Source organism: Taurulus bubalis (assembly GCF_910589615.1).
Source record: "Taurulus bubalis genome assembly, chromosome: 11".
Classification (NCBI taxonomy): domain Eukaryota; kingdom Metazoa; phylum Chordata; class Actinopteri; order Perciformes; family Cottidae; genus Taurulus; species Taurulus bubalis.
In genome coordinates this window covers 25,098,589-25,112,048 of record NC_136599.1, presented here as the reverse complement: position 1 = coordinate 25,112,048, position 13,460 = coordinate 25,098,589, and the positions used below count along the sequence as shown (strand labels likewise).

General features: G+C 46.8%; 1 protein-coding gene across 1 annotated transcript; it reads right to left on the bottom strand.

Annotated features, from left to right (window-relative positions):
- Positions 1 to 942: 942 nt before the first annotated feature.
- On the bottom strand, positions 943 to 3,840 carry plagl2 (pleiomorphic adenoma gene-like 2; the record flags this gene model as incomplete). Its single annotated transcript, XM_079225708.1, has 2 exons — positions 943 to 2,407; positions 3,500 to 3,840. The coding sequence occupies 2 exons, from the start codon at positions 3,838 to 3,840 to the stop codon at positions 943 to 945; spliced, it is 1,806 nt and encodes a 601-aa protein (XP_079081834.1).
- Between the last annotated feature and the right edge of the window lie 9,620 nt (positions 3,841 to 13,460).

Below are 13,460 nucleotides of genomic sequence, written 5' to 3'. Positions count from 1 at the left end.
ATATTACATAATTTTCAACCAACTCACACACTTTCACTCACTTTTCTTTTTCCTATTCCTGAAAAGTGGGTGTCCATGTGTGTGACGGGTCTCTTAGGCAGCAAACGGGACTCTTATCAAGAGTCTGTTTTTCATTTAAGTGAGCTATTTTCATTCTAGCTGACCTGACTCTAGGAGCACATCAGCTACAGTTCAAAGAAAAATGATGGGGGCATCCGTCTAATCTTTTAAGTTTAAAGAGCACTTTTGTATGTTTCTCATCAGAGGCAGAGGGGCTTTTGTGGCTGTTGTCTAGCAAATCAAGAGGGTTTTAAAGAGCTACGGTTCAATCGTTGACTCGATGTCTATATCTCTCGGTTCCTTCACTGGCCCTTCACTGATCGGGTTATTAGAGTAGGGGGTTCAAAACTCAAAGATGAGACACGTTCTACCATGTTCTTACATTTGGAAAATAAAAATAAAGTAAAACAAAATATCCACTTCAAACTATTTTTTTTCTCTGGGTCACAACAAGACAGATAATCTTCACTAAAAACTATCTTAGATTTTTATATTATTACTTAAAGTATGCAGTACCACACCTTTTGGCTTACTGATCCTGCCCTCTATACTACTAAATATGGGATGAAAGGGGGGAGTAAATGGAAATAAAAAAGGATGGGTTAATACATTGTTATAACTATAGGATAAGGGGGCGGGGAGCCCAAATAAAAGCTGCTTCAACTTCTTTTCTCACCTTGTCCATTTTTGCTCTCAGAGGTTTAACTACCTTTTAAGGCTAAATAAAAAGCTTTTGTGCACTTTCATTTAAGGCTCCTACGTGTTCTTTTGTGTTAATTCTCTAACTTCTTCAACAGGCCCTAAAGAACCCCAGCCCCAAATATCCACACCGAGCTGAGGCTGGTGTGGAGGCCGTCCCGGCGGGGCCGAGGACCGGCTCTCTCACTGGAAGGCCTGGTGGAAGCGAGGCAGCGTGGTGGTGCTAAGGCTGGAGCTGAACACTGGTGGGTGGGGGTGCAGGGGTCCGAGACCCAGACCCCCGCTGGAGCACTGCTGCTCCTGAGGTTGCGGTTGCAAAGAGGTACAAGGTGCCGTGGCGACTGCCGCGGCGTGGGGCTCGACGGCGTGCAGAGATGAAGAAGAGGAGGAGGAGGAAGAGGTTGGGGTCGCAGATGAGGTGTAGCCCATCACCAGCCCTCCCGTGCTCATGGGCGCACTGTAGGGGGGCAGGTTGAGGGGCAGGAAGCTCAGCAGGTGGGAGAAGTCCATGTTAGCAGCACACAGAGACTCCGCGATCACCGCAGGGCTCTTGGACAGGAGGTGATCCCCACAAAGCTCGTCCACCAGGCCCGAGGTGGGCTCCAGTCCGTCCTTGGTGGGTGAGGCAGCAGCATGTGGGTCTGCAGAGGGAATCGGGCCTGGCGAGCCACTCTGCAGATCCATGAGGAAGCTCTCCATCTCCACTTTCAAGGGCTTGTCCAGCAGGTATGAGGTAGATCCCAGCTGGTACTTGTGGGCTGGCTGGGGCTGGTGCTGCTGCTGGTGAGCCGGAGACTGGTGGTGGGTGGGCAGCGGAGGGGAATGGTGGTGGTGGTGATGGTGGTGGTGGTGGTGGTGGTGATGGGAGCGTGGGTGAAGAGGTCCAGAGGATTCCATGTGGCAGCCCATGCCCATAGCTGCAGACAAGGGGCTGGGCATCAGGGACGGGTGCGGGTGACCCACCCCAGAATTAGACATGGCCTGGAGATGGTGGGGGTTGTACATGCCCATCGGAAAAGGGGCCCCGCCGGGGAACGATTTGCCCATCATGGGGTCTTTGTTGGGACCCATGCCGCACATCATGGGGCTGAGCTCCTCCTTCACAGAGCAAGGTGGTGACCCGGACGCTAAAAGACCCAACATATCGGGAGGCTCCGTCTTGATCCTCAGCAGCTCCTGCGAGTGGCTCTTCTTCACGTGACGTGTCAGGTGGTCCTTCCTGCCAAAGCGCTGGGCACAGTACTGGCACAGGAAGTCCTTGCGACCCGTGTGGACCACCATGTGCCGTCTCACATCCTTGCGCGTGTAGAAGCGGCGGTCACAGTGGTCGCACGGGTGCTTTTTCTCCTTGGCGCCGCCCGAAGACTTCCCGGAGTGGGTCTTGAGGTGCTCCAGGAGCACCGGCGTGCTCTCGTAGCTCTGCATGCACACTTTGCAAGTGAGATCCCCGGACGTGGCCGAGTGCATGGCCACATGGCGCTTGTATCCCAGCTTGGTGTTGTAGTGCTTCCCACACTCCTCACACTTGAAGGCCTCCTTGTTGGGGTCGTGGGTCTGCAGGTGGTTCTTCAGGTGGTCTTTGCGGTGGAACATTTTCTCACAGAACGAACACTGGTGGGTCTTCTGTGGAGAATGTGTGGCCATATGCCTGCAAAGGAGCACAGGGAAAGGGGATGTTAAGCAATCCTTGTCTTATTGTCACATTTCTTATGCAGTCTGTCAGAAAGCTAGAGTGAGGCATGAATTCCTCTCAGCCAAACCCCTTGTGTCTATAAACATAAATGAGTCACAGTGGTTCAAAGCAAGCACCCAAAGAGGGTTTAAACCACTTCCTGTGATTCACAGGATTCCAAACATCTTAGTGTGTTGATGAGTTTATGAGACTGTTTCCACTGCATGGTACTCGACTCGCTCTTTTTTAGTTTTCCATGAGCAAAAGTTGTGGATCGTACTGGCTACTTTTTTGGGTACCATCCGTCGAGTTTCAAAGGGAGCGAGTCATGTCGAGCTGAACATTCAGTGGAAATGAGGTATTAGTCTCTTAAACCTGCATTGATTGATTGTTTTGGCCACTTGGTGGGAAAAAAACATAGCTGTAAACACAGCATTGGTATTTCAACACCTTATAAAGCTAACCGTTTACTAAGCTAACAGCCTATTGAAACATCCAGAAGCTACAGAGCAACATCATCATCATTCATTTGGAGCCGGGTTCTTGGCCAATTGATGAATGTACGTCCAATAATAACTCTTCTTTTAGCTCTGCCTTTGGTCTCCACCAGCTGAGGGACATAGCCAGCTCTTTGTCTGCCTGCTGTTTGGAGCAAGGCCAGTCGTGAGCAGTGGGTCTGGAGCTCACTGGAAACAGCTGACGGCTGCGTCTGAGAATGACGCTCATGAGAGCTGTGAGACTCAACCAAAACAGTAAAGTCTGGAGCCGTGAAACCAAAACAACTGAGCTGAGAGAAGCTGAACCTCTTAGTAAAGCTGAGGGGAACTAAGTTTGGTGAGGATTATAAGTGATGCCTTTCACATTAAAGCAGTCATGTGATCCATTGTTCATATGAAAATACTGATAGAAAAGATAGAAGTGAGTCAGTTATTGCTTTCTGAAGCTCCGGTTAGCAAGTTGCATATATTGAAGTAAAAAATGATAGCTTTTTGCTCCTTGGATTCCGAGAAATATACAAAAGCCATGCATCGTATTGCAATTAAGAGGATGTGAATTGACTCTGGGTACCTTAAGAGTTTGTATTTGGAGCTGAAGGCCTTGAGACAGTGTGGCTGTGAGCAGTGGAAGGGTTTCTCTCCTGCGTGACCCAAGGCGTGGAGCCGGAGCTTCTCCTGGGAGGCGAACAGGGCCCCGCACACCAAACACTCGCTCCCTCTTACTTTCCCTACCCCTTCTCCTTCGTCCCCCCTCTCCCACTCTCTCTCTTTCCCCCTCTCTCTCTCTCTCTCTCGCTCAATCCGTGGCAGCGGGGCGGCGCTCCCGAACAGCTTGGCGGCGGTCCGTCGTCCCTCTTCCTCCGGCGTCAGTGCGGTAATACGGTGTGAGGCATCGGCGGCAGCAGCTGCCATGGCAGCCCTAGAGTGCCGCTGCCATGAAAGTTCACCCGTGGCTCCCCGGCCTGTCGGGCTCAACGTGGGAAGTTGTGTGTGCGCGTGGGGGAGTCCGGGGCGGTGGGACGAGACGGCGCTCGGCAGCTCACAGGATACGCCGAAATCTGCGGTGAGACAGAAAGTGTATGCTTTGAAGAGAACCGATTCAAAGTGTGTGGCGACATCAAGCACATTTTATCCTCCGAGCAAACTAACCTGTTGAAATACTACTCGTCCTTTTTGTCCCTGAACTTTCTGTCTCTCTTTCTCTCTCTCTGATTCAGTCGCTCCTCTCCTTCGTTCTCTTCTCCTCTCCTCCTCACCCGGTCCCAACAGCTATGGTTGGCGGTGAGTGGGAAAGAATGCTCTGCATTGTTATCGTCCTGCAAGGAGAAATTATTTTAGATTTTAAGCCTTTGCCAAAAAAATTATCAAAATACATTGATAAAGCTGGAAAAATGGACTTTTCTAGTCTTCCGACCACTCAAAACGCTTTCACATGACCTGTCATCACTGTGCATCAGGACTAGCTAACATTCATACATATTTATATGCATGAATGGGCGACTGTGGCTTAGTGCTTAGCATGTCCGTCTTACAAACAGAGGATTGGTTCGAGCCCCGGCTCATCTAGTCCAAGTCGATGTGTCCTTGAGCAAGACACTTAGACCATAGACCGTAGACACAGCAACCCCGTTACTGTGTCTACGGTCTACAGAGCAAAAATGGAAGTTGCTTTGGATAAAAGCGTCAGCTAAATGAAATGTAATATTGGGGTTAAGTGTTGACTGGCAGAGCCGAGAATTGAACCGCTGACCCTCTGACTGAAGGACGACCCTGCTCTAACACTGAGCCACCGTTGCCCCAACTCGAAAGGCTGCTGAGCAAGTTGCAAGTTGTGCGATAATTCAACTCAACAGGCTTAACTTGATTGTTATCTGCAAAGTCCACTTCAAAAGCAAGTGTTCCTCTGAAGCCCACTAGGGGGAGCTGAACGACAAGTCTGACCGACATGACAGGGAGCCGCAGAGGGTTAGCAAGGAAAAAGTATTGATGACTCTGTCACTGTCGCAGCATAATGTCTTTATTAGTATGTGAATTAAATGACACGTGTGTCTACAGTTGACAGACGGGAGCACCGAGCCAGCTTTGTGTGTGTAATGTAACTGGATAAGGCTCCTGTAATCCTATGAGAAACACACACACCCCCTCCGTGACAGAGAGAGGCCTGGGGAGTTTGTGGGAGGAGCTTGTATTGGGGGGAGGGGGATGTTTATACCACGAAAATGTCCCTACTGACCCTTGGTTGTTTATTAAAAATAAACCACATTAACTTGTGTTCCAGAGAGACCGCTGGACTCCCCCTACCCCGCCATCCCTGCCTTCCCTTATTTACCCTCTGTGACCTCTGTGACCCCTCGCTTGCTAGCACACCAGCTGGGTCCAAGGTTGAGCGGACACACGAAACGCTGCTCGCAGTGTTAGCGTGCGCTCTGGTCCGAGCGGCGGTCACGCGAGCCCGTGTCAGTACCGTCAACACATGTGGGCATGTGTGACAGAACACACACACACACACACACACACACACACCTCCGAATGTAATGGCATCCTTTCTGTGTGAGAGGTCAATGAGTTAAGAAAGACGCAGCAAATACGTGGGAATCTGCTTTGAGTGCTTTTGCAGGTGTTTACATGGAAATGCACGAGCGAGTGTCCAAAGGTCGGCGGCTCAAGGGCGCGCGCACGAGGGTCACGTGCGCGTCACCGCTCCTACGCGCCAACAGCATGGCCTGTGTGCTCCCGCGTGTCTCCAGCGTGCACACGTGTGTTTGCTTCTCACTAACGTACGCGGTGGTTAAGAGGACCTGACAGCTGTGGCGTTGTGCGGTGGTCATCACCCAGCGGGGCGGGTGCAGGGGGGTGACACCCCGCCCCATTGACCGCCCGCAGGGAGCCCGGCTCCATTGTACAGCCTACCCACATGGCACATTCCTGGCCTGAACCATGCCGCGTCTCCCTGCCCCTCTCCTCCGCACACAACGGCACATACAACACACACACACAGAGTTCTGGTCACGCCGAAAGCAACATCATGTACCCCGCCTACCCCCACCTCCAATACCCCCCAGCCGGCGTGCTCAAACGCCTCTCACAAAGGCGGGCAGATACAGTACAATGAGGTGAATCCACACCGTCAAGTTACAGAAATAAACCTAATAGAGCTTGAACACAAAGGCCACACCATGACAGGCCATGTGGAGCGGCAGGTTCGCACATGGACGCCCCACGGGACCCCCACGGGACCCCCACGCACCCCAACGCACCCCAACGACTGACCTATGCCACAAGTTATGATTGGATCGCGTAACATTAAAACCTCGGTCTTCAACTAAAATGTTTTGGTCCCCGGACACGTCTTACCGTTGGTACCAAACTACTTATCATTCAACGTGGTCACCAACACCACGTCATGCACTCATGTTGTATGCTGGAGAGCAAGACTGGGACGATTTCATCTAATGTCTTTCACTTGAACTTTATTTTGGTGAAACACTTTATTACATGGATATGCACTTGATTTGATCAGAAAAAGCAAACGGGAACTAATCTCTTACAAAAAAAGAGAAGGTAGAAGTTCATGTTTACGAAAAAAGGTTTTGTTTCAAAATGTGACCCCTATTCAAAATAAGACATTTTGTCTCGTTACAGTAGGAAAAGCACAGGTCTTACTAATACCAGCAGCCTGAACGCAGTGAAATGGAGTTCAGGCTCCATTATTTGTGTTATTTACACTTATGCTTTTTCCTTCTGTGACATGTCAAAGTGTCGTCTGAGGAAAGCACCTAGATACACATGCAATAGAGTGTGTGATGTGTTATTGGAGGCCAACCCGAGTTAGCGTTAGCGTTGCCTTGTTTTGTTTGACAAAGAGACAAACTTCCGTTGCATTCTGGTTTACCATATATAAAATAAGCTCTTTGGCAAACACACACATATGACACTTTTTGTTCAGCAGGATAATCTTCGCCAAAGGACACCACGTTTCTGATTTTTTTTAAGCAAGCGGAAATGCAATCGCCAGAAGTAAGAAGCTACGGTTAGGCTTTCAGCAAACTACACCGTAGTCACTTGACGTCGCCACCACGAAGCTAAAAGGTGGACTCCAGTTAGGCGGCAACCTCCTACTTCTCTCTTGATTTATTCCCTCAGTAAACATTGTAAACATGAATGTATGATCTCAAGCTCTAGTTTCATACAGCTACACGAGCCCCGCTAATAGTGAACTAGCGTTAGCCTAGCTTAGCAGAGTAGCCTTAACAATCCCCTCTGCTTTTGGCTCCACTGGAAATAGGTAGGTGTCTATCTGGTGTGGTTAAATGACTTTTCAACCGGATATTAGAATGCATTAAATCATAGTTTAATTTCTGTATAGATTTTTTTGTCAAAATTCTAATAGCTGATGCACCAGAGCCGTGTCATTTAGGCTTCCTGTTGTTTTGCTAACCAGCCTGAAACCTTCTGTTTGTAGGAAAGACTGATTTAAATCAACCGCTCTCCTGTTTCTACTATAAGGTCTCAGTGTCAACGGTGGAGGTTTTTAATCGCACCTCATTTCATTTCCATCAACGAAGGAACATCCATGCGAAGTGCAGCACGAGCTCCAGATGCTCTCAACACAAGCAAGAAGGAAATAAGAACCTCTTACATGACGGGCCATTGTACATGCATTGGATTCTTCTTCTTTTCTTTTTTTTCTTACACGCAGATACATTAGGGGTGTTATTTACCCTTCTGATGAAGGTTTTCTAGACATGTATCACCGCTAAAAACGGTTAAGAGTTAGAAACATAGAACTGAAAACGCGTTTTATGCGTTTTACTAAAATGAATCATGTGTGTCTATTTCTGTTTCAAGGGCCATTTGTAGATCTCACAGCAGAGTCGTGTATGCTGTTAAGAATGTATGCTGTTAAGAATGGATAAGTTACGATAAATATGATTCAAACTATTTCTCAGGTTTCATGCAGGGTTTATGTGCATCTTTGAAAGAGAGAATGAACTCTTTCCATCGAGTGCTTCCTCGTCATCAGTAAGCACGTTATTATAGAGGAAGGACAGCGATTGGCTGCTAATGACACACTTGACAAAGACTTGATGTTTGTATCAGTGATTGTGTTGCTCAATTCTATTGGATAAAATACAATCTGTTAAACTTGGGACAAAATCAGAGAACTAAAAATATCATCAAAGTAGCAGCATGTGATTAGATTACAGGGTTCTACTGTTTACTGACCATGGAGCCAGAGGCTGATGGGGTCAATGAGCCTTCCTGGTAAAAAGAAAGTACTAGTAATGCTACTTCATTGTACTCTGATTCTACAGGTCTTTAGTAGTCCTTTCATTTGAAGTTATGCTCAAAGTAATTATGGTTAACTTAGAGTCAAATAGACCATAAAGCAGAGGATGCTTTAGGGCGGGGCTACCTTGTGATTGACAGGTTGCTAACACACTGTTGTCTGATCTGGGAGTTGTCCATTTTTTTTCATCTTGCAGCTTCAACCCTTTCACAGTAAGTTTTCACTTCATGAAAGTTAATTGAAAACTTCTGGTTGCAAAAAAACCAAGATGGTGACGGCAAATACGCTTAGAATCAAGGCTTCAACACCGCAGTCCACAAAGCAATGTGGGAAGTCACAATGATTACGTCCACTTCTTATGTGAAATAATAAAATAATATGAAATATCATCTAACAGTCAGCACGTTATACTCATTGATGATGGGGAAAGGTAATGCCAGTAGACCTGTCAATCGACAAAAAAACTAAACAACATTTTGATAATTGAAGAACAGACCGGATTAATCAATGGCGAAAAAAGCCTGAGATGTCCGTACCATGTCATGACCGTGTTGTTTGTTGCGTAACTTAAAACACAGCACACATGTAGTAGGTCAGAGGTCAGAGCACACAGTGCTTCATAACCAGGCTTTTCCGCCAGCACACACAGAGCAACTGCAGCCATTTCCAACCACTTATCACACTCGGCCGTCACCGCGCTGATCCGAGAGCAGCGAGCTGCGGGATGGAACTTCATTTCAAAATGGCTGCAACGAGCCCTCCGCAGCACATTCACACGGAAACCACTGCGCACTTCTCCTCATCAAAAAACATTTGGAGGGCAGAATTGAACCGCCACTTTCCAACCGCCTGGTTGTCTTTGGTTTCTGTCCTGGATGAAAGAGCTTCCACATTCCTTTCCTGAGGGGTCAGAGGTCAGCCTCTGCACTGCCTGCCCGCCCGCCACGGCTCCCGCATGCTGAGTGAGTGCTGTTAACCCCTTCACTGCCTGCCGTAGTCACAATCTAGCAACGTTGGTTTCTGTTTTTTTTTTGGGGGGGGGATTCTTTTGTGGCGCTGGCAGGCTACGATGCAGAGCCGGACCGGTCCTGGACCAGAGCGGGCTGGTGGCCTCTGCAGAACCCCGGTGCACATAGCAGGACGCTGCACAGTACAGTACAAACAAACTAAATATAGAAAGTGAGTTCACCGCCCGGAGCTTAGGTGACAACAGCCGCACTCGAGAGGGAAGCGGGGGGTGGGGAAGTGTGGTTGGGAGGGGGTGGGGGGGGCATGTTGCACAAACATTCGATCTAAAACATAGAAAAATATAACTTATGGTACAATGCCTCTGAATTCAGATGACAAGAAGTAGACTTTCCAAGAGTAAACTTGTTGCTTGATTTGAAAACCGTGTCAACATGTGCGGTCACGTGTTGTTGTGAAGCAAAATGGCCGGTGCCTCCAAGCGTGGCGATTGTTTCTCAGTTCTAAAACTTTTACAATCCAGCGTATTTACGTGTTATCATGTTCATAGTTTTAGCAGCTCTGTCTTTAAGGTGCCATTTGTGTTGTTTTCAGGACGAAATCTTAAAAAGGGGTTTGAAAGTCACGCCTCTCTGCCTCTGAGTGTTTCTTTGGGGGTCAGAAGACGGGTGAATGAGGGAGGGATGAAGGATGACAACATACAAAAAGAAAGAGAGGGAAAAAACTGGAGTCACTTGCAATGGCGGAGTCAGGGGTCTCTGCACCAGTCAAGTGACTCCAAAGAGAAATGGGGGGGGCAGGTCATGCTTTACTAAGCGCTTTGACCGGGAACTGGAGGCCAGGGAGGATGAAGGCAGTATGGCCGCCATCAGCTCAGTGATGTCACACAAAACAAGCTGTGCTTTAAAGCATGTTCATGGATATGTGCATGCTGATGGAAATACTAGTATTAGCATTGTTCAGTCAGTGTGGTTTTCCATCTTATAGTATGCATTCTAGATATTCCATTAAAAATTCTTTTATTTTTCAGTATTATGGCATTGTCTCTCTGTCTTTATCTTCATTCCATGTTTTTTTCCCTCATCGTAAAGCACCCTGCGCTACATTTCTTACTTAAAAAATGCAATACAAATAAAGGTGAGTATTATTATCAAAATGAAGATATCAAAGCGCTTTAATGGTACGCTTGCTGTTATTATTTACAGTCTGCAAATACTCTGTTAATGTGTTTTCATGACCAACAAATGAAATAAAATGACCATCACATTTTCCCAGACATCTTCGTATTGCTTGCATTTGTATTTTCTTGATAACGTTTTCAGTTTTTTTTTTTTTTTTTATGCAATGCAACACATTTTAGTGTAAAAAACTAATTTGTTCCCAGAGACGGATGAAAATCATGAACAATGAGCTGAAGAATTGTCATCGGGGATCAAGCGTGCAGGCGCTGCTCTTACCCTTAAAAAAAGGACTAGGCAGGGAATTAAACTAGTTCATTAAACTAGTTAGACGAGTTTAATCTATTTCAACGGCGTTCCCTCCCTCCCTCCCTCCGCCCCCCAGGTTTCAGTTCCTCTCCTGCTTGTGACCCAGGGAGAAGCTCTACACATGGAGGAAGGGGCAATGGAGGGTGTGGAGGGTGAGAGGAACACCCCCCACCCCTCCAAACTCACAAACACACACCGCTCTGCCATGCCAAACCCTCACCCGTCCCGACAGTTAGTCCTGGCCACATTGAGCCGGGATGTGGCCATAAAACCAGCGGTGTTCCTGGCTAAAGATAGCCCAGGCTGTGGTCTGGCTTGGGGTGGTGGTGTGGGGGGGTGGAGGGCTCATCTAACTGTCACCAAGGAGCACCTTCACTACTGCGCTCGCTGCTTCTCCTGACTTCCCCCCGCTCTGAGGTGAAAGTGACAAGACGACGTAAACTCCCCTGAAGCGTTGCAGGTTTTGCACTCGTTCAAAAAGGCTCACCTTCAAGTGCTCAATTTGTGTCCAATTTGAAAAGGGTAAACTAACACCATCGCGATCCACCACTGATACTCCACTCTGAGTTTTGTTTGGAATAAATAAGAGAATAGGAAATGCATCTGGCATTTGAAGGGCAATGTGAGGACAGAGCTATTCTGAACAGCACGGTAACCTCCGAAACATCACACAGACTTTGGACCACCAATTGAACCAGAAGTCACAGTTACGTTCAGGAAACAGGTGGATTCAACAGTGTTACCCGAGGAGAAGAAAAGGCTGGTGACTTAGACAGCACCCATTTAGCACCTGTTAGTATGCTAATGGTTGCTAATTAGCCGTAAACACAAAGTACAGCTGAGGCTGATGGAAATGTCGGTAGTTTTTGGATGGTTTTGGACCAATTAAAAACTTTTGACCAGATGCATGATGGTGCTATCTGGGAAAGTCAGTAGGATTCATCGCCTGGGGACCAGGAATGTCTGCAGCACATTTCCTGGGTAAAATTCAGGAGCTTCAGAAATATTTAGGTCTGGACCAAAAAGCCCAAACCGACCCGGCGACATATCCGTTCCTACAGCTGGAGTCTTGTTTCTGCACAGAAACGCTGTAGTGGCAGAATGTATTAGCAGAGGAGACTCACGGTCTGTGTTTGCATCGTTTCACTACTGCAAAGAATTTCTGGCGTCTGACAAATCCACGTGGGCTCACCACCTGTATGTCCACGACACAATAAATAACATACATAACAATAACTGGGTGGAGACACAGCAGCTGAGCGAACAATAGGAACAACCAACCTGCTTAAAGAGACATTCGATTATATCACGTTACTCGAGTCCTGATTCGGTACGATCACGATACTGCAATACTATCACGATACTGCGATATATTGAGTATTGATTTATAATTATAATAATTTTTATTGCAGCAAAATGTGATTGTCAAGCAGACAAACTGACCAACACTGTCATAAATGTTGCACCTAACAAACTGAACTGTTTGCATTACACTCTACATCAGGGGTGCCCAATACGTCGATCGCGGAGGTAGTGCGGGTAGATCGCATGCCATTTAAAAAATAATAATAATTAAAAAAATTGAAAAAAACTTTAGCGACAAAACCCAGCTCCCAGTGTGCAAATTAATGTCAATCACTACGGACGCTGCGCCCGCAATGGTTGGCCGCTTGAATGGATGTATTGCCAAGTACAGGGAGATGTTTTCCACGACTTCCTTAATTACCACTGCATAATACACCAACAAGCATTATGCGCTACAACGCTAAACATGAAAGAGATCACGGATGTGGCAAAGAAGATCGTCTAATCGAGCGAGAGCTCTTCAAAGACGGATGTTCTGTGCGCATCTGGAGAAGGACTGCAGCCACTCTGACCTCCTGCTGCACACTGATGTGAGACGGCTTATAGAGCTCTGTCCGGAGATACAGGAGTTTCTCCATGTTGTTAAACATGCAGAATACAACCAACTAAGAGCATGTCAATATGCTCACGTTTCTGAATTACAATTTAAAACGTGTGTCAATTGTGTGTTCCCCTGAAGGAGGGAGCAGCAAGACGTGGGACTGTAATGAGTCATTTTGATTTACTTTTAAACCCTTGCGCTTTAATCATCGGGTAGGATGGACAATTTTTTTAAACTTTTGGACTTTGAATGGCACTTGCAGCCCAGTTATTCTTTAGTTATTTTGCACTTTCAGAGGCTTGATTGCTATGTTGAGTTACCTTTAAAGCTTTATTTGTACTTTTTCTTTACTTTTAAAGCATATTTGCACTTTAATTTGTATTACTATTTAATTTATTTGTTATGATGATGTTCAGATCTTGTTACTCAAATACATTTGAAGTTCAAATTCCAACATTTTGAGTTACTATTCTTAATTTGCTACGGGAAATAGTCATTAGATTAGTCGATTAATCGAAAAAATAGTCGATAGATTAGTCGTTTATGAAAATAATCGTTCGTTGCAGCCCTAGAGTTAGCCTTTTCCCACATGAAAAAGATTAAGTCCAAACAGCGTTCCACCATGACTGATGACCATTTGGTCTGCCTGACGCTGACTACCAGCAGCTACTGTCCGGACTGTGCAACCCTGCTGGTTCCATGCAGTGAAGTCATCAGAGCAAAATGTAATGACCAAAAATGTACAGAATTGTATTGTGTCATAAGGGTTCATGCAGTTATGCAAGGTACACCAATATTGTGTAATCCTGCAGTCTCACTAACAAACTCACTACCAGTGTCTAATAGGCAGTGTGGACTCACCCCAGAAGCTAGCAGAACAGAA